Genomic DNA, 23,952 nt, shown 5'->3' with positions numbered 1-23,952 from the left:
TTTGCTATCGAAATGGTAAGATTGAACGAAAATCATATCTCTCGGCAAGAAGAATCGGCCCAAATGCGTTTAGCCATGAAGGAAGAAGGGGATAGGGAGTAAGAAAGGTTTGAAGTTAATTTGATGATGGAGGACCTCGACAAATACACCTCAGAGAGGAAGAAATACTTACGTGATACGCAAACAGACATTTTATGAACGAGTATATTTCAAGATGATGATTCATCTCAAGACTATCACCCAAGTCCATCACCAAGTCAAGATGGTGGATATCATTATTAAGTTTATGTGGTTTATTAAATGTCGTTAGTATTAAGTTTATGTGGTTTATCATGATTTTTATGTATTGATTTAGTGATTTTTCAAAATTTAAATATTTTTAGGTTAAAATGTTCATATTGTTAATTTAGGATAGTCTACATTTTTTTTAAAAAGTTAATTAAAAAAATTAGCCTTAATTCATTATTTGATAATCTCAAACTAAAATTTTAGACCAGAAAAATTTGAGCAGAAAAACTGTTTCTAAGCTAAATATTTTTAAGTTTTAAATTACCATGGTCTTAGGCCTTTTTCAACGAAACAATGGAATAATTATTTTTTTATTTTTTTATTTTTTTAAAAAAGGACAGATCCATCCGTTTATTTGGTAAATGCATATTTGGCAACTCACGCAGGCGCAGCTCGTGTAATTTCGTAGGTTTCGTCTCTCATTTGGGTTTGTTGCTGAAACCCTAAACAGAGAGGACAAGGAAGAAGAAGAGATGGATTTGGACCAGTGGATCTCAAAGGTGAAGGAAGGACAGCATCTCTTGGAGGACGAGCTTCAACTCCTATGCGAATACGTCCGTATTTCTCTCTCTAGTCTCTATCTCTTTCTTTCCTCTATCTACAATTCTACATCTAGGGTTTTTACGCATATCTGAGTTGGTCGGTCGCTGTTAAATTCAAATTGGTTTTTGTAATCGCCTTGTCTAATCCGTTTGATTTCTCGATCAATTTGGGAATCCGATTTCTATATTGTTTCCTTGAAAATTCGACCATTGAATGTAACTTGTTCACTCAATTTTTGTTCACAAGCGACCTTTGACTAACTGGTGAGCTTGAGTAGCTAATAGACGGATGGGCTTCAAGATTCAAATTTCAATACATACCCCCTTTGTTTAAAAGTAGAGAAAAAAAATCATCTTTCTTTTGTTTTTGATTTTCCCCTCCCTAGTCCCTACCTGCATATGTCTAGGTTTTTCCATGCTTATCAGAGTGAGTATGTTACGGTTCAGTTCATTACACAATAGTGATCGTTATTCAACACTCTTAGTCGTGCTCACCATAGTTTACAACAATCTTTTTTTCATTACACGTCCATTACTTGATTGGCAAAGATAACTGCTTTTGGCTACCGAAATCCTGCACCTGAAATACCTAGTTTGGACGTCTAGTGTTACTTTGTGATTTGCTCAGTAAATATAGTAAGTTTTTCAAAATTTTGTGCTGGATTTGATGATATGAATGTCTCATGCATAAACATCTGCAGCTCGTGCACTTGTGCCTGTCAATTCTGACTTCCCTCTCATATCATGTGAGTCTCACCATATAACAGTGGGTCCCACACGAATGTCCTGAGAGGGAGGTAACTTATAACGGGATCATACAGTAATATTTGCACTCACACGTTAAAGCTAGTTATTGAAAATGTTTGGATCAGTTTTATTCTTCAAAGTGCAATGTAGAAACATTCCTGTGGCTGTGTAGGTTGTTGACTTTGGTCTTTTCTAATTGTCTATGTTTTCATTTGGTGATGGTGATCTGCTGATGAATAAATATAAATAGTCCCATGAGTGGTAGTTTCAGGTTTTATTATCTAGAGGAGATTTATAATTTTCATTGTTGTTGTTGGTCATTTTTATATCACAGGTAAAAGAGATTCTTATTGAGGAGTCCAATGTGCAACCTGTAAACAGTCCGGTCACAGTTTGTGGTGATATTCATGGCCAATTCCACGACCTAATGAAACTTTTCCAGACTGGAGGCCATGTACCGGAGACAAATTACATATTTATGGTATTATTTGTATTTTTTTGTTATTAAATTTGATAAAATCTCTGAACTTCATCTTTAATACATCGTTTGGGTGTCTTCTGGGGGTGCTAATTTATTCCTGGTTTGTTGGCAGGGTGATTTTGTTGATCGAGGTTACAATAGCCTTGAAGTTTTCACTATCCTTTTGCTTCTTAAGGCGAGGTACAAATTTTTTAGACTTTTGTTGGAAGAATGTGTTGTAATAATGAGGTCATTACTTTTCAAATGATTACTTTAAGTCATGCACACTACTTTAGTGTTTTGGTACTTGTGCACCATATCCTTATGCCTTTGATGTGTATTGCAGCCCTATGATATGTCTTCTATGGTTTAGTTATCATTTGGGTCAGTACTAAATGGATAATTTCAGTAATAAGAAAGAGTTTTGGAAGCTATCAGTTATGGCATTTTATGTTATAAATTGGTGAAGAGTATAATATATAACCTATGAAGCATGGATACATATACAGCGATGTGATACGACACGACACAGAGATATGAGAAATATCTAAAAATTAAAATACGATATGCTATGGATACGGCAAATAAATATATATATATGTAGCAAGAAAATTATACAAATTAAAACATAATTCATCATTCAAATTCAAGTTCATTTGAGTTATTGGAGAAAAAAAGTTGGAAATCTAATCCTCTTTATATACTGTAGAAGAAGTGTGAGAGTCGTATTCATGGTTTTAATTAGAGGGAAGCTCTTTATATTCATCAACTTTCAATTATAGATGTCTCCTATTAATTTTCTCCTCCTCATTATCTTTTTTGAAAGTGTAAATCTATCCTAAAAGCCGGATACGTGTATCCCAAATGTGGGATACGCATATCCATCAAGTCAAAGCCGTGTCCATTGACCATGAAACATATCCGACAAGTATCTGAGAGTATCGGGCAAGTATTATTTCCGATCAAGATCAAATATTGGATACGGGATATGCAACCAAACAGAAGTGTCCGTGCATCATAGTATATAACTATAGATAGATGCACACATATTTCACATATTTCATAGCTTACAGTTGAGCGCATTACGCCAAGGTACCCAATGTTGGTCTGTTTGGTAATGAAAGGCTAAATTGCTGTATGCGTTCTTCCTTTTTCTTTCTCTCTCTTCTCTACTTTCTACTCTCTCCTCTCTCCTCTCTCTCCTCTCTCTCCTCTCTCTCCTCTCTCTTTTCTCTCTCTCGGGTTATCATCATTGCTTTTTTTGGTGGAGGAAGAAGTGTATGGGTCTGGGAAGATGTGCAGGGATGGCTATTTTTTTGGTAATTTTGAGGGAGAGGAATAGAAGGATGTTTGACAATGTGATGGTGAGGAGGTGGATTAGTTGGGGGAGAGGGTTTGCTTCTAAACATCTGTATGGGATTTGATCTCTTAAGAGTCTGGGGATGGCTTTTCTTTCACGGTACTTTTTTTATGTTTTAAATCGGAATGCATCTGTTTATTGGTGGCTCCTGTTCCTTTGCTTATGTTTTTTAGGTTCTTGGTGCATTTTGGAGCTTTCTAGATTTTTGGTCGGGTGACATCTTGTCCATTGCTTTTTAGAGTTTTGTTCTCTTAAGAGCCTTGGAATGGATCTCCTTTAATGCTTTTTTGTTCCTATAAAAATTAGGCAGCTTTAATTATTATGTACATCAGGAGACGATGAATTGAATGCTAGATTGCTTTAATTTTTTCCTTCTCTTGTTGACAATCTCAATATTTATGAGATATTTATGTTTTTCTTCTCGTAGCTAATGTTCTCTTCTTTTACTTGTGGCTATAGATATCCAGCTAATATTACCCTTTTGCGTGGTAATCATGAAAGCAGGCAACTTACCCAGGTATGATATTATATAGATTGTATAGTGTTTTGGAACAGACAATTATTGACGATACCCTCTAGAATTTTGTTAGATACTGAAATTGGGAGAAGGGTTTCAATGTTGTTTTTCTTTGCATACATGTTGTTCTTTTGAATATTATTGTGTTAAAGCTTTTGGTGGCTGGAATGAAATTACAGTTAGTGTATTCAGAGGTACTTTAGCGTACTCTTGATGCCTAAGATACTCAAATAGTGCAATGTAATGGACTTGTTGGTTTGGCATGTAATGGAGGCCTAATATAATGGAGTGAATTGCAAGAGTTGCGTGCAAAAGGTTGAGTTGATACATGAATTACATGAATCCGAGTAAGAAATCCCAGATATTATTGTTGCCATATTTCTTATTCCCAGGATAGGTTGGAGGTCCAGGGGCATATATATAATTTAGATCCTAATGTTCAGTAGATGGACCTCATTAGGAGGTTACTGCCCTAGCAGCATTTATTTAAAGGAAAACTAATGAAAAAGGCTTGAAAACTTGAGTTTTAACGACGAGGACAAAATAAAGGGTAAAGTGAATAGTACCAGGATTGACTTTTTAGTGTAAAAATATGGTTTTTCGTTAAAGTGAACAGTACCGGGAGCTTTTTGTTAAAGTTCCCTTTATTTAACTGTCTGTGCATGAATTTGTGTTACTGGCATTGTTAGTAGGGCCAATCTTGATCAATTAAATTTTTTTTTATCCCTGTTAGGTATATGGCTTTTATGACGAATGCCAGAGGAAGTATGGAAATGCTAATGCCTGGCGGTATTGTACAGATGTTTTCGACTATTTGACGCTGTCGGCAATTATAGATGGAACTGTAACCTTCTCTCCCTCTCGTCTATGTATATATGTGTGTGTGTGGTAGTATGCATATATCTCTTATCTCTATCTCTGTGCATATGCATATTTGTAACTTTGATTGCGTGCTTTTGGATAGTAAATATGTTTTATGTGGATTGTCATCCCAGGTGCTGTGTGTCCATGGTGGACTTTCTCCTGACATCCGAACAATTGATCAGGTAAACCGTTTTCGATTTGTATTATTTTTGTTCATATATGTAAGCATTTATGTTTTTCATGCATGTTGCTACAGCTGCAACTCTGCATTAGCCACTTCGCATGGATATCCAATAACAATTTGTTAGATTGTGTAGTTATGCGTGTTAAACTATCGAAAGAAGCGGTGATTCCATTAGTGTTGGATTCTGGATCACTGGGTTCATGCTTTACCTTGTGAACTACATGATTTACCATGTGAACTACATGTCTATGACCTTGCTTTCAAAGAAGTTTTTGTTTATTTTTGCTTTTCCGTTTGCATGAATCGTCATCATCACTGTACATGCCTTTTCGTTCATCATCACTGTACATACCTTGTCGTTTAACAGATACGGGTCGTTGAGCGAAATTGTGAAATTCCACATGAGGGGCCATTTTGTGATCTCATGTGGAGCGATCCTGAAGATATTGAAACATGGGCAGTAAGTCCACGAGGAGCAGGTTGGCTGTTTGGGTCCAGAGTCACTTCTGAGGTAATAAGATCTGATTACTAATCAAGTAGGATACTCCCTGCTCTCTCTCTCTCTCTCTCTCTATTACACACACACACACACACACACGGGCGCGCACACACATCACACCCATAGTAAAGCTTAAAAATCTTGTTTTCTGCAGTTCAACCACATAAATAATCTAGATCTGGTTTGTCGAGCACACCAACTTGTTCAAGAAGGTCTTAAGTACATGTTTCAAGATAAAGGCCTTGTAACTGTGAGAGTTCGAACCTCTTTCATTGATTTTTTTTTTCCTAATATTCTAAAAGTTTGATTGAGTGGTTGGGTTCTTGAATTTTGCAGGTCTGGTCTGCACCAAATTACTGTTATCGCTGTGGGAATGTAGCTTCTATCTTGAGTTTTAACGACAATATGGTAAAGATTACTAGCTTGCCTACTGCCTTTTACTTAATGGAAACTTTTAGACTCACTTTTATGATATGTGTAATTAGGAAATCTTTTTGTCACCTTGACTTTGTGCATAGCATATTTAACGTTGATTGTTTCTAGCGTCTGAACCACTTGGTTGAGGGTTATTGCCATCTTCTAGAATCTCTCAATTTTAGACTCTGAACATATAAACTTTTGAAGTAGCTATACTTGGTTCGGGATCATTAGAAGGAATGAGTTAAATCAATGCCTAATTTGGAGAGGTTATAAACTCACGGTCAACCATATTAACACGTCCAACTTCTAAAATAAAAAGAAGTCCATATGTTCCTTGCATGAGAATAACTTTAAGCCATGCACCATGCTACTTTTTGTTTTGGTGATGGAGAGAAGTGAAGCTCAGTTTTTAATATCCAATCATTCAGTTAGAGCTTAGGGGCATGTTAGTTTTGAGGCCTTACTTTTTAGACATTTACTGCATAGGGGTATGATATCCACACACTTTTTTTTACTTCTCCCACACCTTTTTAGTTTTCAGCCGTCAGATCGTATGAATTGAAGAAGATCAATGGACATAAATTAACAAAGGGTGTGTGGATAGCAGACCCCTACTGCTTATTGTATTAGTTGTGCTATATTGCTCTTGATTTGGTCCCAGAGTTTTTGGCTATTTCATTATTTATATTTATATTTCTTGGAAAGTGCAATGGATGAGTAGGGATGGGCATTGGGCCAAAACATTGGTCCATAACCCACTAACTAAAGGACAAATAATGGTCCTTACCCCGTTAAACCCATTTACTAACATAATGGGTCTATTTCCATGTCTGGTTGCTGCCATGTACACCCGAAACTAGCTCTTTCGTTTGTTGTAATTTTTTACATCAAGTAGAATCCATAGCGTTTGTGATGATTGGTGTTATGTCGTTTAAAACAGGAGAGAGAGGTGAAGTTTTTCACTGAAACAGAGGAGAACAACCAGATGAGAGGACCGAGGACAGGAGTACCTTATTTCTTATGATCATTTGGAGTGATTACCTGCGTCATTTGTAAAATCATTTTAAGTCTTGGTATAGTTGTTGAGAGTACTGGAACAGAGAAGAACTTGAATACGTCGGTCAGTCGCTGTTGGGTGGATCTCCTTTCTGCTTGACTGTAGGTTTTCCATCTGGTCTGTCTGGCTGCTACACTATTTTACATTCATGGGTTGTGTATTACTTTTTAGGTTACTAATTGTTATTCAATTCTTAATCCTTGCCCGACTCATTTCGTTATGTTTCATTTCTGCCCCGTTTTGCAGTTCATGTCTAGTGTATTATGCAGCAATGCGCGAATTACAACTAGCTTTCTGTTATTTAATATTTACGCCTATGTCCCATTTCAGTTCGCATCTTACATTTATTTTTGACGTGTATTTCTTGTGGAGGTTGAAGTAATCGTAATTAATAATTCTCTAGCAGCTAGATTTTACGAATACATTTTTGTTTTTAGGAATGGATACATGTTTTAACCCTTATAATTGACGAGTCAAAATTCGCATCCGACAGAGTTTCGTTATGTACGAGTTGTTTTATTTTTCTCTGCATTTCAAATGATATAAATAAGGAGGTTTTAACGAAAAGCTCACGGTATTGTTTACTTTAACGAAAAATCATATTTTTATACTAAAAAGTTAATTCTGGTATTATTTATTTTACTTTTTATTTTGTACTTATTATTAAAACTCAAAATTTTCAAAATTTTTTTATTAGTTTTCTTTATAAATAATCAGCCAAATTGAAAACGCAGAAATTCTACATATGCCAAAATTGGGTTCCTCCTTGTACTGTTTTTCACTGTTTATGAACAGTGATATATCGGAAATGCTCTCTGTTTCTTCTCACTCCAACGTTTTGTTGTCTGCTTGCCAACGTTTTGTTGTACCTGACAATTTGTGATCCAATTTTTTTTCGCGCGTTTTGATTTTCCTGTGAATTTATATGGGTTCAGATTTTTAATGTTTCCTAAGGTTAATTAAGGGGAGCGGCGTTTAATAAATATTTCATTTTCAGTTTTTAAGTTTTTTTTTATGTTGGTTTTCAATTTTCATCCCATTGAGAAATTTTAAATTATTTTTTATTTACTAAGCCTGTAGAATACTAAATAAGCGTCCGGAAAGAGAAGAAAATGAGTATTTTCTTAGTTCGGGTTCTAATTCTAGATTGGTGCAGTCCACTCGACTCAACTCAAATAGAACACTTTTGATTAGAAAGTTTCGATTTTTACCATCAAAGTTTAGTGCATCAAGTTTTTTGTCTTTTCGTGTAGAGACGTTTGATAATCATCTTATTTTTTTAATTTTTAGTTTTATGTTTTTTTAAATTAGAAAAAAAAAACTTGATGGAAGTTTGAAAATCACAATATAAGAGGGTAGTAAAGTGAGTATTAGCCCAATAGAAATGACTCCTAGTGCGGACATTCCTCCTTACCAATCCCATTCTATCCCATAAAATTTTAATATTTTTTAGAATATAATGTTCGTTAATTTTCTGAACTCCATTGGATGTCTCAAATATTTTGAATTTGGTTAACATATTGCAAAGATGAGCTATAAATAAAGACTTAAAAAATAAATTGTTTGGATCGTTGAAGTTCGATGTAGATGGGTTACAATTAGTCTCTATTTTAACACAACGGAATTCCTTTAGATAAAGGGCATGTATAGATATAATACATATCACAATCAAAACTGCATAGACAAAAGCTAAGGCGCAAATCCCGACTACGCAAGCAGAATGAGATTTTTTTAATGACTACGCATGCAGAACGAGACATTTTTTAATGTGTTAAGAATACGATCCGATAATAATAATGCAAATAGTTGAAAACTTAAAAAAAAAAATTTGATCAATTATATTATTACAATTGGTGTATCGAATTGTGTTTGTAACACACTAGAAAATTTATCATGGAAAAGTTGTTAAAGAAGAATATATATCAAAAGTAACGAACTAACTAAAGAGTAATGATATTCTTATTATAATTTTATACCACAATTCTTTACCATCTTAGGTGGCAGATGAGTTGGACAAGCTACATCATTTAATTTTAATCTTTTTATTAATTAAAATACTTAAATAATCTTAGATGGAAGAATGTGACTTCTCATGACACACCCCGATCGAGATCAGGGCATGCTGGCCGTCACGTGGAAGTGACGTAACCATGTGCACAGTGCGGAAGCTAATAAAATAATAAAAGTACGAATAAATAAAATCTAGCTTTACACAAAGTAAGAGCATACATATGCAAGCGTAAGTGTGAAAAACAAAGTTCAGAGCACGAAGACCTAATACAGTCCGGAAGAAACAACACTTCAAAAACACACCCAAATGTGGTCCTACACTGGTGATAATCTGTCAGATATGCCAGGGAAATCCTCTGGGGAGCCACCAAAAGTGCTAGCCAACTAGAACCTGGAGGGGCGCAAAACAAAAAGTGTGAGTGGGTAAAAACAAAGCTTTTCAAAAACCATTTCATAAACAAGATTCTAACCCCTCGCCATAAAACCTGTATACTTCCCAGAAAAATAGGATATACATATATATATATATATATAAGTCATGCTTAGAAATATGCCATGCCAAAAGCCTCGAAATAAAATGCAAGTGCTCAGGTAATGTCAAATCAATGCCATGTAATCTGTCAGCCGGAGTCACCTAACGTGACCTGTACGGCTGAATCTAGAGCTCAAATCTCCATCTCACTAACTATACCTGCACACGAGTCGGAACCACCTAGAGTGGTCTGTACTACAGGACTGGGTGTAATATAAGTAAGCTCAAGTGCTACGATCACGTGAAGGCTGTGCGAATAATCGCGGATCACCTACGAGTCGGAACCACCTAAAGTGGTCTGTACGACATGATTGTGCACCTAACTTGGATCCAAGATGAGCGTGTGGTGCGGGAGGTGAACATCACGTGAAGGATTGTGCCCAACTCTGGGCGGGAGCACTAACACCGGGGGTGCAGGTTATGAGCTCTTTATGTATCTCAAATCACTACTGAACATAAACATAAACCATAACTTACCTGACACTTACCTGTACGTCCACAACACCAACACACATATATATATATATGCAACTAATAATGCGTAAATAAATGGCAAACAATAAGCATGGCATATAAACGAATAAACGTTTCATTTCACTTTCTGGGAAAAGTATAAGTATATAGGTATATACGGAAAACCAAAAGTCCACTCACTGGTATGTAGAAGGGTAGTAACCCCCTTGCCTCGAGTGACTGCGCTCGTCCTCGGGATAGGTCTCACCTATATGCGAAACAACTATAAAAACGTTAATTTTAAAGCACATAACCAACATCACGAAATAACTTCTCATACATTGCTCAAATGGGGTGCATGAATACACCAACGTGATCTACTCAACCTCAGGAACATCCCCATATTTTTAGAAAAATTTTCTGACGCCGCACGCACCCCCACGCGCCTGACACACTGACGGCGTCAGGAATATTCCGTTAACTCTGACGGATTCCGTTAACGCCGTTAGGAATATTCCGTCCAAACTGACGGAATATTTCGTCATCTTCTCCGGCGAGGCTCCGGCGCCGTCGCCGGTGGCTGAAAATCGGGAAAACTTTAAAACCTTGTAACTTCTTCGTTTTTCAACCAAATTTCACAAAATTGGTACCAAAATGAAGCTTACAACAAGAGGAACAAATCCATACCACTTTTAAGCACTAAAAACTACGGAATCTCGTCGGGAAAACACCACCAACTCCGGCCAAGCTTGTAACTCACGATCCCGACATCCAAAACCTTCAAACGAACCACCCCAAGCCTCCTAAGGACCTCACCAAGCTTCCTACAAGCTTGAAATTTCCTAAAACACAAGAATTAACGTGTGCATGAACAGTGACCAAATCGAGGTACCTCGAGTTCGACGTGAAAACGAAGGTATCCTTACTTGAAATGGGTATGGTTGAACTCCCAAGGACCTCACGAGCACGAATATGTAATTTGTTTCCTCGATCTGTGAAGGTTTAAATGGTTTTTGGGTGTGTCTGTACATATGGGGATAGAAATGGGAGATAGAGAGAGCTCGGGACAGGGGTACAGGACAGGGAAAAGGGTGAGGGGGTGTGGGAAAGTGTGTGTGGTCCAAAACCAGCCAAGCAACATCCAAAAACAACCACACAACGAAACAACCATAATAGGGGCAAAATCGTCATTTCACCCCTACAGTTCGAAAATCCGGAACGGGCTGTCACATCTCATATACCACAATCATCATTTAATTAACAATTTTTTTTATTAATTATTAATTAATATTTTAATTAAATGCTAATTAATTTAAATGATGTTGCTGTCCAACTCATAGTCAACATTTTGATTATTGATTAACAATCTTTTTATTAATTAAGAATAACATTATTACTAACTAAATCCCAACAGAATAGACCGACAAACCAACCAAAGTTAAACCAAAAGTTGATTACGTCTCCTCCATTTGCCGTTTACAATTTTCTTGTGCTCCTCTCTGTAATTTTCCTTTCCCTTAGCTTGAGTGGATTTCTTTTCAGAACCAAACCCCGCCACCCAGCTATAATCAATCAAATCTATGCCATCCGAGACACCAACACCGTCGTCGGAGAGCAGCCATGGCGGCACCTACCTCCAAAGCCTCCTGGACACGGCCCGCCCCTTCCTCCGGGGTGAGCTGGAGTCCGTTGACAAAAATCTGCCTTCTCTGGTGGCCGTCCTGCGCTCAGTTGGAGCTGGCGAGTGCTGGCACAAGCACGGCACCTTTCTCGAACACCTGGTTGACATCTACCGCATTCTCAAGATATGGAAGGCCCCTGACTCTGTCTGCCTCTGCGGCCTCTTTCACTCCGCTTATTCCAATTCCTATGTCAACCTTGCCATCTTTGATCCTTCCACAGGCCGCGAAGTGGTTCGCGCCCATGTCGGGGAGGCTGCGGAACGCTTGATTCACTTGTTCTGCATTGTCCCCAGACAGCCTCTCATCCATGACGACCTTTTGTTCCACTACACCGACGCAGAGCTCGTGGAGCATCTCAAACAATCAGAGATGTCGCTGCAGCAGTTGCAGAACCAATCGGAAGCCACAAGTCCGAATTGGAGTTGGAGGAACAAGGTGCAGAGTCTTGTTCCTGCAAATGGGGTTACAGTGAAGCACATAAAGACTGGGGAAGATGTGTTGGTATCGAGGAGGGTAGTTGCAGTGTTTGTCCTGATGACAATGGCAGATTTCAGTGATCAACTCTTTGGTTTCCAGGATGAGCTCTTTGGTAACAAAGATGGTCGCCTCGAGTTCAGGGGCAACAACTATGGAGCTCTGTGGCCCGGCGATGGCAAGCCAGGGCTTTGGATGAATTCCGTAGCAAGGATGGCTGCAGTGTACACTTTGATAGTGAGAGAGGAGGAGATGTTTATCCAAGAGAAGAAAACTATTAGTTCTGCTAATGCTACTGCTGGAAGTGGAGGAGGAGAGAATGCCGCAACGGACAAATGTAGAGATGAAGACATCGAGCTGGTGGTGCCACCGGTGTTTGACAAATGCACAAGGGTTCTGGATGTGGAAGAGCAATTGGCTGCAAGGGAATTGTACTGGGAAGCTGTTTGTGATGCGTCTCAAAAACAGGGAAGGAAAGGAGAGGAGGACAGAGCTGAGGAGTTGCTGTTGAGGTGTGTTGAGAAGAACCCCTTTATTGGGGAGCCGCATGTGGTGTTGGGTCAGGTTTATTTGACAGAAGCAAGGTTTGAGGAGGCGGAGAGGGAGGCAGAGAGAGGGCTAACCCTGATGCTGGAATGGGGGAGTGCTTGGGACAAGCGGATGACTTGGGAAGGTTGGATTGCTTGGGCAAGGGTGCTCCTCATGAAGGCAAAGGAGAGAAGTTGGCCACAAACTTCCTGGGGCATCCTCAACTTGGGCCTTGTCAGATAGGTCGAGGCTTCATCGCCATCGCCATGCTTAGGCACCGCGTATCTACATTCAATAATTAAATAAAGGGTGCCTCCTATGGAGGCTTCATCGTATCTTCATGTATACGTGTATCAGTCAGTCACTAGTGTGTGTATGTTTTTCTTGGTGTTTGGTACCTACACTGGCTAAGTAGTCATAACTAATAATGTTTGGTGCCATCATTCTCAAGTTATCATGTTTGTTTTCAGTTGAGTTGAGTGGTTTCAAATTGGTATTTTCATCAAAAGCAACCCAAGTAATTCAGATAGATGGTCTGGTAAGTATAAAGCATTTGCCACCAACCCAGCATTTAAAGAGAAGATGGATTTACCATTTTCCAAAGTGAGAAATTCGATCGGAAGTTGGCTGCCATTCTCCCCTTGCCTCCCCTTGCTTCCCATCCCCTCCCCTCCCCTGCAATATTTGACTCATCCTTCTGTTTGAATGTATGATAATATCGCATTCCAGATGTACCAATATGAATGAAATTTGAATGAATTAAATTATCAAAGGTGGGTATTCGTGGCTTTCAAAGTTTTAGCTTATCAAAAGACAAACAAACAATTAGCTAATTTCCTCCAAGTTATCAGTAATCTCCCCACATTCAAACCTAAATTCAACAACTGAAGAATGGTACTAGACTTTTACATACACCCTTTGCAAAATCTTATTATTTCTCTCACCCTTACATAAATCCACCTATTTTTTTTTAGGGTAAAGTACAAAACACTACCTCAATTATTGGTCTCACGACACTTTCATACCTCATCTTTTTAAAATGACAATGTCATACCTCATCTTACGAATTTGTGCCAATGTCATACCTTCGTCAGTTTTTCTATTAATTTTTCTGTTAAATGCTGACGTGGCTTAAAAGTACAAAAAACTACCTCAACTATTGGTCTCACGACACTTTCATACCTCATTTTTTAAAATGACAATGTCATACCTCATCTTACGAATTTGTGCCAATGTCTTACATTCGTCAGTTTTTCTGTTAAATGCTGACGTGGCTAAATTCGGGGTCACTCACTAATCCACATGGATTAAAATATAATTAAATATATATTTTAATATTTAAAATTTTAAAAATTAAAAAAAAATTATATTAAATCTCTCTCTCTCTCTCTCGCCTTTCTCTCTTCTCTGCATCCCCAAAACCCCTTCCCACCCGACCCCCCCGTCTCCTTCCCACCCGTCCTCCCAACCTTCCTCCACCACCCTCTCTCTCTCGCATCTCCCTTTCATCTCCACCGTAGTCTCCTTCCTTCCCACTTCTCTCTCTCGCCGTGCCCAGAACCCCCAAACCCACTTGGATTTTTTCATCTGCCCTCCTTTCTCGGATCTACCTGCAAGCTCCGACCCGCTTCCCTCTCCCACTCCATTGCCCATCGCCGATCCACCGTCGTTACCGTCTCCGAAGCTGTTAAGGAGAAAGGGATAGAAGGAGAGCTGTTAAGGTTGGGGTCAACGAGGTTGCCGTCTTTCCCTAATCCAAACCCAGATCCCACCCCAAACCAGCCACTCCCATTCCTACCAGGTGCCTCTCTTCTTTTCCTCCGCCGCTCTCTCTATTTTTAACCTACAAGCATGCATAAAAAACAAAGCATCCACCAATCCTGAGAACACACCATTAACAAAAGTTCAAAAATCCATCTCGCAGAAGTATTCAAACCCATATGGGTAGTTTGGTAAGGAAGGGGAGGAGATCAATGGAGGGAGTGGGTACCCGGAGAGGGGTAAGGTTGGTGTGTCGGAGATCAGCGACTTTGATGTTGTCAGTTAGAATGGGGAAAAAGGTGATGGTTGTTGGTGGATGAAGTCGACGATGAAGAGGAGAGAAGGGAGGGTGAGTGCGAGTTGTAGATGAAAGAAAGGTGGGTGGGGTTGCAGATGAGAGAAGGGAGAAAGGGGGTGGATGGGGAATAAAGGGGGTGGATCGGACATGGGGGAAAACGGGAGGGGGAAAAGGGGTGGGTCCCCATGTAAAAAAATATTAAATGATTTTAATATTTAATTAATTTATTTAAGCCACGTCACTATTTAAGCCAATCCACGTCAGCATTTAACAGAAAAACTAACGGAGGTATGACATTGGTACAAATTCGTAAGATGAGGTATGACATTGTCATTTTAAAAAGTTGAGGTATGAAAGTGTCGTGAGACCAATAGTTGAGGTAATTTTTTGTACTTTACCCTTTTTTTTAATAATGTTTGGTACTGTTCTGCTAAAATGAATAAGTTGCCATCACAAATGGACATGTGGCTAAACAATTAAATAATTAAAAACTTGAACCAACAACACTCTAAACTGGCCTAGTATTTTTCTTTTTTTCGAGAGATACTTTCTAAATTAAAACCAAGACACTTTCAAGTTATTTTCGAGGATCCTAATGCCACATTTTTTAAATAAGCAATACGTAAGGACTCACCTCTCAACTCTCTGCGACTCTAGCTTTCCCATCTCTCATATCACTTCTCTCTCTGCCATCTCTTCCGGTCTCTCCGTCTCTGTCTACTAAATTTTCAAGGTGATTTTCCAACCCTAAATTGATGTGTTCCATACCTTGATTTTGATATTAATTTAGAATAATGCTAGGGAGACTAAAATTACAAACTAAATGATGTGTTACTAATAGGAATAAACACATTTATCAACGTTTAAGTAATAAACCAATTATCGACTTTCATGTCTTTTAGTTTCAAAACTTTATCTCCAAATTTAATATTCCTAGCATTACCCATTTATTTATCAGGAATTTATTTGCATATGTGTATTGTAGATAATTTTAATCAATAAGTATTTAACTTTAATTGGGATCCATCTTCATCTTAGTTACAACATATTGATTGAAAATGTAATGCGTATCTATTTTTTTTCTTTTTGATTTGCCGTTGTTTTTCGTGCATTTGTGTTAGTGTAGGAGAATCCAAATAGAATTCACATGGGCTAGGCTTTGTAAATTCTTGTGGGCTTTGGATTACTTATACATCAAGTCAGTTGACTAGTACATATTCGGATTCTCCTACACTAGTAATTTGTGTAGATGAAATAAAGCAATGTGATAGCTAACTTAGTGTGTGTGTCATTTCGTGCAGGATTTTTCTTATCTGAGACATGGATATAAATAAAAGGGTTGTGTTTAATCCGGTTTATATTAATTCAAGAAAAATGTACCCCAAGGAAGACGAATCAGTGTCGAGAAAGCTTGCTACCGAGGTTTACATTTACATGACCATCTGAATCATAAACATTAATTAATTATGCATATAGGTCCAAGCAGTCGGCGTGATTTGTAGTAATACATGCATTTTGTGCTCCGTTTGACTGTTTTAGATAGATAAGGCTTATCCACGCGATCTCCTGCAAATAGGGAGAGTGAGGGTCGTGCTCAAGGATTAGGATTCTCTTTCCTCTTCTTTCTATCCTCTCATCTCACATTCTCTTATTTTGTCATTATCTTGTTATAAAAAAATTAATATAAAATGTTGACGTGGCTTAACCATGACTATTCAAATAGGAGGGGAGGGAAGGGGAGGAAAAAAAGAGTGGAGAGAATCATACTCCCTTGCTCAGGGAGATGGTACTCCATATAATCCAGCCATTGCCATTACTTGGGACTAAGGATTGCTTTATTGCCTTGAATATCCCATGTATCATAGGCCTGTTGTTGTTTTTGGGGTTCTGGGCAAGTGGACAATTGTTGTTTTTATGAAGATATGTGTGTTAAAAGGGAACTCTTGAATGACACCCGCCCTTTGATGGCAGTAATATGATCTGGCTGCATATGATTAAAAGTGAGGGGGAATGTCGTAGGGAGAAATCTCAATTATTATTCTTTTTAATCCTTGGTGCTGAGATGAAACTTACCTTGGAAATGTAGCCAGATACAATCGTTATATATATTGTTAAGCGAAGACTCTACGCCGTGATATTTGGCAGTTTTTAGCTGGTTTTCTCTGTTTGACAAACTTTTTTGGAGTTGTATTGTATCTGGTCACCCTCAATTTACTCTCTCTCAGCTTATACCACAGGCTCTGATTAATTTGTGAGTCAAGCTGTGTTACTCTGCTGAGCTCTCTATTCTGTGATTTCTGGTCACCACTTCGGGGTTCCTCGTGCTTTGGATTGTCACATTTTGCGTGGGGGTGGGTAAACAAGACATAGGGCAACAGTTGGGTTGGGCCAGTTGGGGCATAAGAAAGTCCATGCACCTTTTTCCATGTTCGTCTCTGAACAAATTAATTTTAGGGCAGTTTTGGTTCCTAGACATCCTGGTAAGGCTAAGCAGCAGGAGGCTGCTGCATCCACATCAAGTGCAAGTGCTGGACCTGTCAAATTAGGGAGACATGGAGTAGCTCATAACTTTCCCTTTGACACTGAACTGTACCGCAATGCGCATGCTGCCATTGAATAGTTCAGTCAGTCGAAACTCATTGTCAACTTAGACATTTCTTGTTGGAAATGCATACACAAGTATCATGTTTAAGCTTAAAGCTTTACAAGTTACAATGAGAGATTGAGGGGAGAACATGTCCATCACCATGCCTGCAGCCCCGAATCTTCGACTTAATCTAGTTTTCCAGTTCACCGGCAAGCAAGCAAAGATTCATCCCGTCGAGTCAACATTGTCTGTCCATCCCAACATATAGAAAGGGGGCCATTGGTCCTTTCCCCTTAAATCTACCGCAATCAACGCCACCTATGTAATCCAGCTCATGTTTCATCATTCACTTTCTTCTTTTTCACTTTTGATATTTTTAGTTTTTCCTTAGTTTTTTATAGACAAAAGTTCATCTAAAATACATGGAACATAGAAGGTTTGAACACGGAACGTAGTGGGTCGATGAAGAATGCTATATTTTTTAGGACAATCCACAAAGTCTTTAACTTTTGATTAGTTCACAATGATATTTTTAAAATGCCAATAACATCTCACAACGCATTAATTTATAACAGAAAGTTCCAACATGTTCTCTAATATTAACATGAATTTTGAATATGATACTTTGAAAATTTGAGAAAGAGAGAGCACACAAGTTGATAAAAAGGAACAAAATAAGTCAAAATTGAAGAACGATTGTTTGACAAATTGCTCAAAAAGTTCAACAACTCTTTCCAACTAATATTTAACATAATTACAACATATATACAATTATACATATACATGACTAAACTAATAGGGTGTTATCCATATACAATTATATATAAACAATTGCTACCCAAAAGAATTTGTCTCAATAACTGCAAAAATTCTGCAAACGCATTTTCTTAACAAGTTTGACAAGCATCGCATACGGAACCGATAGGCATATTAACACTAGTGTTCCTTGCAAATTAGGAAACGTGAATAATCATTAGCAATCAACAGTTAAGCAAGCGTCAGGAGTTAATCTAATTATCTTCTTTTTAATTATCATCATCATCATCAGTAGTCAGAACCTTTTTAATTTTCTAATTAATTTTGATTTATGTTGATTATATTCAAGACTGTCATTGTCATACTATTTAATCAAAAGAGAGATTCTACCGTTAGAAATGTTTTGCAATTGAGTGGTTAATTTCTTTTTCAAGCTTAGTTGGCAATTATTAATTGAGATTTGATATTGAAAGAAAACCTGATCGATCAACCCTAATCTTGTAATGCATTCAAGTACAAGTAGGGTAGCATAGACTTTGAAAGTGTTGCAAGAAAAATAGGGTTCTTCCTTTTAAAATGGCAAAAATAATAATAACGCAACACACGTATTATTTGTATTTAAAAAGAAAAATAGATAATATGTTACGTTAATGTTGTGTTATTGAATGAGTCATAGAATTTTAAAATAAGAGTATATGTGTTACATCATTATTGGCTCGTGTGATTGGGTCTGAGAACTCAAGTGATGTTCAAGGAGTTCACACTTGACACCGATTAATTACAAATGGAGTGGAATGAAGGGAGGGCGGAGAAATGATAGGCCTTTTGTTTGGCACAAGAAAAGATTGTGCAAGCGTTGAGTGTTGACAGGTGAAACTTGTGGATGGCAACGGCTACGAGCGTTGCGTTGCGAAATATAAGGGGTTAATTTTATTTTTCTTTTTGAATATAGGGGTTAATTTTTAAAAGTAAAAAAGTAGGGTTGATTTGGCTGCGGAATTTGAATCTAGTGCGCTCCAACGTTCAAACTGGAGGAGGATCCTCGTGATCATCAAACGGTCAGAATTTTATTTATTTTTACAAATTACATTACATGTGAGGAAGCGAGAGACAAGTTCCATTTACTCCCCCGAGAGCCGACCTCACCTCTTTGCTTTTGTTCTGGTTACTATAAATAAGAGACGCAGGCACTCGAGAGTTTCAGACACGTCTCCTCCTCCTCCTCCAAACCACATTATTACATGCCTATTCTCTCTCTCTCTCTCTCTCTCTCTCTCTCTCTCTCTCAATCTTCAGACACACACACTTACACTTTTTCTTATTCCATCCTTTTCATCATTCATCCCAGCTAGCTATTAAGTATTAATTAATCTAATACTTGCTGTCTAAGTGTCTACGGCAAGCAAGGCAAAAGTCCTCCACCCTCCTCTCCTCTCCTGCTGCTGCTTCCTTTCCAGCTTCCACTTTTTTTCTTTTAAATACATATATCATATCCCCACCCACCTTCACTGGAAAATAGTTGCAGTGTTTGTTTTCTGATGCTCTGACTACTGACTGGGACCTCCTCCTCCTCCTCCTCCCAAACTGAGAATGCCTGTCCTCCTCCTCCTCACATGGACATGCCGAAGGACATGGACTTGTATTTCCAATTCCAACCTGTTATTGCTCATGTTTTTGTCGATCCTGCTGTGTTCTACATCCTCAGCCTCGTCGTCATCCCCGGCTGTTTGCTCAGAAGCAGATAGAGCCTCCCTTCTCAGCTTCAAATCCAGAATCTTCAAGGACACTACACAAATGCTGTCTTCATGGACCGGCAGAGACTGCTGCGCCGGAGGCTGGGAAGGTGTTGAGTGCAACCCAGCTGGCAGGGTTACTGTCTTGCAGTTGCAGCGCCCAGCCTCTGGACCTGATTACATGAAGGGCACCCTCTCCCCTTCTCTTGCCAACTTGAATTTCTTGGAGGTACTCGTTATCAGTGGCCTGAAATTAATTACAGGTCCAATTCCTCAGAGCTTCTCCAATCTCATCCACCTCACCCAACTCGCCCTCGAAGACAACTCCCTCGCCGGCCCCATTCCTTTCGGTTTAGGCCGTCTCTCCTCCCTCCAGAGCCTCTCCCTCAGCGGCAACCGTTTCAGCGGCCACATTCCCCCAAGCCTAGGCCATCTCCCCCATCTTCTCCAACTAGGTTTAGCCAGAAACTCCCTCACAGGTCCTATCCCATCCACTTTTCTAAATTTCCATGCTTTGCAGTACCTTGATCTCAGCTTCAATGCCTTGTCCGGCCCCATTCCAGATTTCGTAGGTCACCAGTTGCAAAACCTTACTTACATTGACCTCTCCAATAACCAGTTATCTGGTCAGATGCCCATTTCCCTCTTCAGCTTGTCCAAGCTTTTGGACCTGTCCTTGAACCACAACCAACTGACTGGCATCATCCCTGTTCAGGTTGCCGGACTCAAATCCCTCACCACTCTTTCGTTGAGCGCCAATCGACTCACAGGAAGTATTCCGGAATCCATTTCAAGATTACACAACCTTTGGTACCTCAATTTATCCGGGAACGGGTTTTCGGATCCTCTCCCTCAGACCCTTGCCAGGGGCGTTCCTGCTCTCTTGTCCATAGACTTGTCTTACAACAATCTCAGTTTAGAGAGCGTTCCATATTGGATCACAAGCAGACAACTCAGAGATGTTCATCTTGCTGGCTGTCAATTGAGAGGAACCCTCCCAACCTTTACAATGCCTGATTCTTTGACCTCCATCGACCTCTCTCACAATCAATTTACCGGTGGTATTTCAAAGCTCCTCACCAACTTGACAAGCTTGCAAAGCCTCAATCTCTCCAACAACCAATTGAAGTCTGATCTTTCAGAACTCAAATTGCCTGACACGATTTCTTCTGTTGACATGCACTCAAATCAGCTCGCAGGATCTCTCTCAAGAATCTTAAACGACAGGACAAGCAGCTTTTTGGAGGTTTTGGATGTCTCACACAATCAAATTTCAGGTGGAATTCCAGAGTTGAAGGAAGGCCTGAGGCTCAAATTGCTCCACTTGGGAAGCAACAAGATTTCCGGTCACATCCCCAACTCAGTTTCAAACCTGACCCAACTTGAAAGGTTTGATATATCAAGGAACCAGATGACAGGCACCATCCCTACAAGTTTGGGATTGCTCGTGAAACTGAAATGGCTCGACGTGTCCATCAATGGGCTCACAGGAAGGATTCCAAATAGTCTGTTAGGGATTGAAGGGCTCAGACACGCAAGCTTCAGGGCAAACAGGTTATGCGGAGAGATCCCACAAGGGAGACCATTCAACATTTTCCCTGCAGCTGCTTATCTGCACAATTTGTGCTTATGTGGCAAGCCAATGCCACCTTGCAGGGGTAGTGGAAAGAAACAAGAAGCAAATATGATGAGCCAGTAAGATGCTGACTCAGACTCGAGAAAATATGAGCATTTTCGTTGAGATTACATGTCATATAGGAAACAGCAAATAGGACATCTCCTGCAAGAGCCAAGATCCAAGAAAGATAGTCACTTATTATCTATTTATTATATTCACTTTTAAATTAAGAAACCTTGTCTATTTACATACCGAGGACAGAGAATGCGTGTTTTTCCTTCATTAAGCCTATGCTCAAACATTCAAATTACAGAGCACAATGTGTAGTAATCATTTGCTTCAAAAAGTGCCCCGCAAAGGAAACAAGAATTGAGACCCATCAACACATAAATAAACTCAGATGGATTGCAGATTAAAAAATAGAATGAATCAACCCAATTTTTCAATGTAAGTAGGCAATTCATGTTTCAACATACACCATCCAATTAAAACACAAAAACACATGGAATTGAAATGCTCAACTACTAAATTTGCATTCACAAGTCTACCGAGAGAAAAAGGGATGCTTGGGAATCATTCAAGAAGATATATATTATAACCAGTTTCCGAAAAGCCATTGTTTGCTTAGAAACAAAGAGCCTCAGAATTTACAAGAATCCAGAAACATGCATTAGACTCAATCCCTCCAAAGAGGGTGGAACATGAAACTTTATATGAAAAGATTTGTCAAGCTATACTAATACTAATTTGCTAGTACTACTCATCAACATCAGTTATTTCTTCCTCCCCTTCCTTCTCTGAAGCTTCTTTCTCCAAAACCCCTTCCGGTGTTTCACCCTGTATTTCCACACAGAAAAAAACCAGAATTTATTAAGAACTACAATAATAATACTAACACATTCAACAAGTAAGCTGAATAAGTCTTACATCCCTAGCTTCTGCAATGTCACTCTCCAGTGCTATTTTGTACTCTTCTTTAAGCTCAGCAGCTTTATCCACGTAGGGCTTCTTCTCCTAAACACATTTTACATCAGAAACAAGAAGAAAACAGGATCAGACAAAGTAACAACCATTTCATGTCCACGTGATAAGATTGAAGGTAACAAATCAAGACCAAAACCATACAAAAAAGAAGACAATGAATACAAATACAAACCTCATCAGTCATAGACTTCCACTTCTCACCACCCTCCTTTGCAACCTGAAACTCCAGTTTAAAGTTACAACATTAGAGGTCACCCAGACTCATCAAACTGTAGCATATTGTACAGTAATGGAGTGCTGAAGTTGATAACAACAAATACCATCTTAACGCCTTTGGAATCAGGATTAGCTTCCTTATAGGATTTCCTGAAATCATCCCTGCAGCATACAAAATTCACAATTGACCTCAAACAGCATCTCATACAAAACATACATCATTCGAATACACAGCAGTCAGCAGATAATGTAGTTGTACATCATTGATAATACATAAGAGAAACAGAAACAGCAGGTGAGAGGAGATTTACATGAAGAGGAAGAAGGCGGTGAGAGGGCGCTTGGGTGCATTTGGATCTTTGTCCTTCTTGGCTCTCTTTGATGTCTTTGGTTGTGATGTGGTGGTTGTGGACCTCTTTCTGCAAATGAATACCAAATTGAACGAAAGAAAGATAGATAGACATATAAATCACACGAGATTGACAAATAACAGAGACAGAGAATGAGAAGTAATTACCTGTCAGCGGGAAGCTTCTTTTTCACTTCAGGGGGCTTTTCCACAACTTGAGCCTCTGGAAATTCATCCCGATTCCCAAACAAAGGAAATCAGACATGCTATTCTCACTTGTCAAAAAGCAAAACAGAAATTACACAAAAAATAAACGAGGCAAAAAAAAAGGACAGAAAAACAAACGTAACGCACTGAGGTTGAGCTTGATTTTGGCATCGAGGCTACAACTGTGCATGCTGATGAGTGCCACTGGCACGTCCTTGTTGCACTCCTCGCTGCAAATCATCACCCACATTTAACTCAATTAATCACACTAACACAACACACCTAATATACTAATGGATAGATCTGATCTGATTAACAATAACAAAATTGACAACCCAAGCAAAAAGACATCCAAACAGTAACACCATGTATTTCTGGGTTTTCTTCTGATTAATTTTTGTGTTGATTAATCGAATAGCCCTAAACCCTGAAGAATTTAGTAGAGGAAAAATGAAAAACAAGTGTTGGGGTATAGGGTAGCAACCATCGGGCAAAGGCACTGCCATCTTTGCCGCGAACGAGAGAAGGTGGTACGGTTGACAAGGAGTTCTCCCGGGTCTCAGTGGCCTCCACTCTCTTCCTTGCCTTGGTTGGGTTCGATTTCATTGACCCTCCTCCCATTTCTCTCCCCTCCTTCTTCTATCAAAATAATGAAATTATGGAATTGAACGGAACCCTACTAATTGCAAGCAAACGATTAATAATATATACACTTGAGTTTGAAATTTGACGAAAACACAAGAGGGAAAATTGGTTGCCGCCTAAACTATTTTAGAATCCCCCGCCCGCCAGATTTATTTCTTTATCATCCATCTTTCCCGTAACT

At 38.9% G+C, this 23,952-nt stretch overlaps 4 protein-coding genes and 1 long non-coding RNA gene across 5 annotated transcripts; 3 read left to right on the top strand and 2 right to left on the bottom strand.

The window, feature by feature from the left end:
• The first annotated feature begins 539 nt into the window (after nt 1-539).
• LOC137737099 (phytochrome-associated serine/threonine-protein phosphatase) lies at nt 540-7,262 on the top strand. The gene is made up of 10 exons (XM_068476468.2): nt 540-842; nt 1,912-2,058; nt 2,171-2,238; nt 3,857-3,914; nt 4,648-4,758; nt 4,910-4,960; nt 5,330-5,473; nt 5,616-5,711; nt 5,798-5,869; nt 6,822-7,262. The coding sequence occupies exons 1-10, from the start codon at nt 762-764 to the stop codon at nt 6,903-6,905; spliced, it is 912 nt and encodes a 303-aa protein (XP_068332569.1). The 5' UTR covers nt 540-761; the 3' UTR covers nt 6,906-7,262.
• Nucleotides 7,263-9,115: 1,853 nt separating this feature from the next.
• Nucleotides 9,116-10,639, bottom strand: LOC148692104 (uncharacterized). The gene is made up of 3 exons (XR_015955085.1): nt 10,320-10,639; nt 10,135-10,216; nt 9,116-9,339 (listed from the first exon to the last, which is right to left on the bottom strand). It is a non-coding gene; the product is annotated as an uncharacterized LOC148692104 (long non-coding RNA).
• Nucleotides 10,640-11,340: 701 nt separating this feature from the next.
• On the top strand, nt 11,341-13,091 carry LOC137737732 (E3 ubiquitin-protein ligase). Its single transcript, XM_088683110.1, has one exon. It carries the CDS (start codon nt 11,514-11,516, stop codon nt 12,858-12,860), a length of 1,347 nt encoding a protein of 448 aa, XP_088539236.1. The 5' UTR covers nt 11,341-11,513; the 3' UTR covers nt 12,861-13,091.
• A 6,054-nt stretch (nt 13,092-19,145) lies between these two features.
• LOC137738092 (Leucine-rich repeat (LRR) family protein) lies at nt 19,146-21,716 on the top strand. The gene has a single exon (XM_068477696.2). It carries the CDS (start codon nt 19,610-19,612, stop codon nt 21,449-21,451), a length of 1,842 nt encoding a protein of 613 aa, XP_068333797.2. The 5' UTR covers nt 19,146-19,609; the 3' UTR covers nt 21,452-21,716.
• A 217-nt stretch (nt 21,717-21,933) lies between these two features.
• LOC137738073 (high mobility group B protein 7) lies at nt 21,934-23,847 on the bottom strand. Its single transcript, XM_068477675.2, has 8 exons — nt 23,611-23,847; nt 23,274-23,356; nt 23,088-23,142; nt 22,882-22,989; nt 22,675-22,732; nt 22,527-22,571; nt 22,298-22,384; nt 21,934-22,207 (listed from the first exon to the last, which is right to left on the bottom strand). Exons 1-8 carry the CDS (start codon nt 23,745-23,747, stop codon nt 22,127-22,129), a joined length of 654 nt encoding a protein of 217 aa, XP_068333776.2. The 5' UTR covers nt 23,748-23,847; the 3' UTR covers nt 21,934-22,126.
• Nucleotides 23,848-23,952: the final 105 nt, after the last annotated feature.

Source organism: Pyrus communis, chromosome 13, assembly GCF_041283825.1.
Source record: "Pyrus communis isolate YQ-2024b chromosome 13, ASM4128382v1, whole genome shotgun sequence".
Lineage (NCBI taxonomy): Eukaryota > Viridiplantae > Streptophyta > Magnoliopsida > Rosales > Rosaceae > Pyrus > Pyrus communis.
Note: the sequence above shows the minus strand (reverse complement) of the source record. Positions and strands in the feature narration are given on the sequence as shown.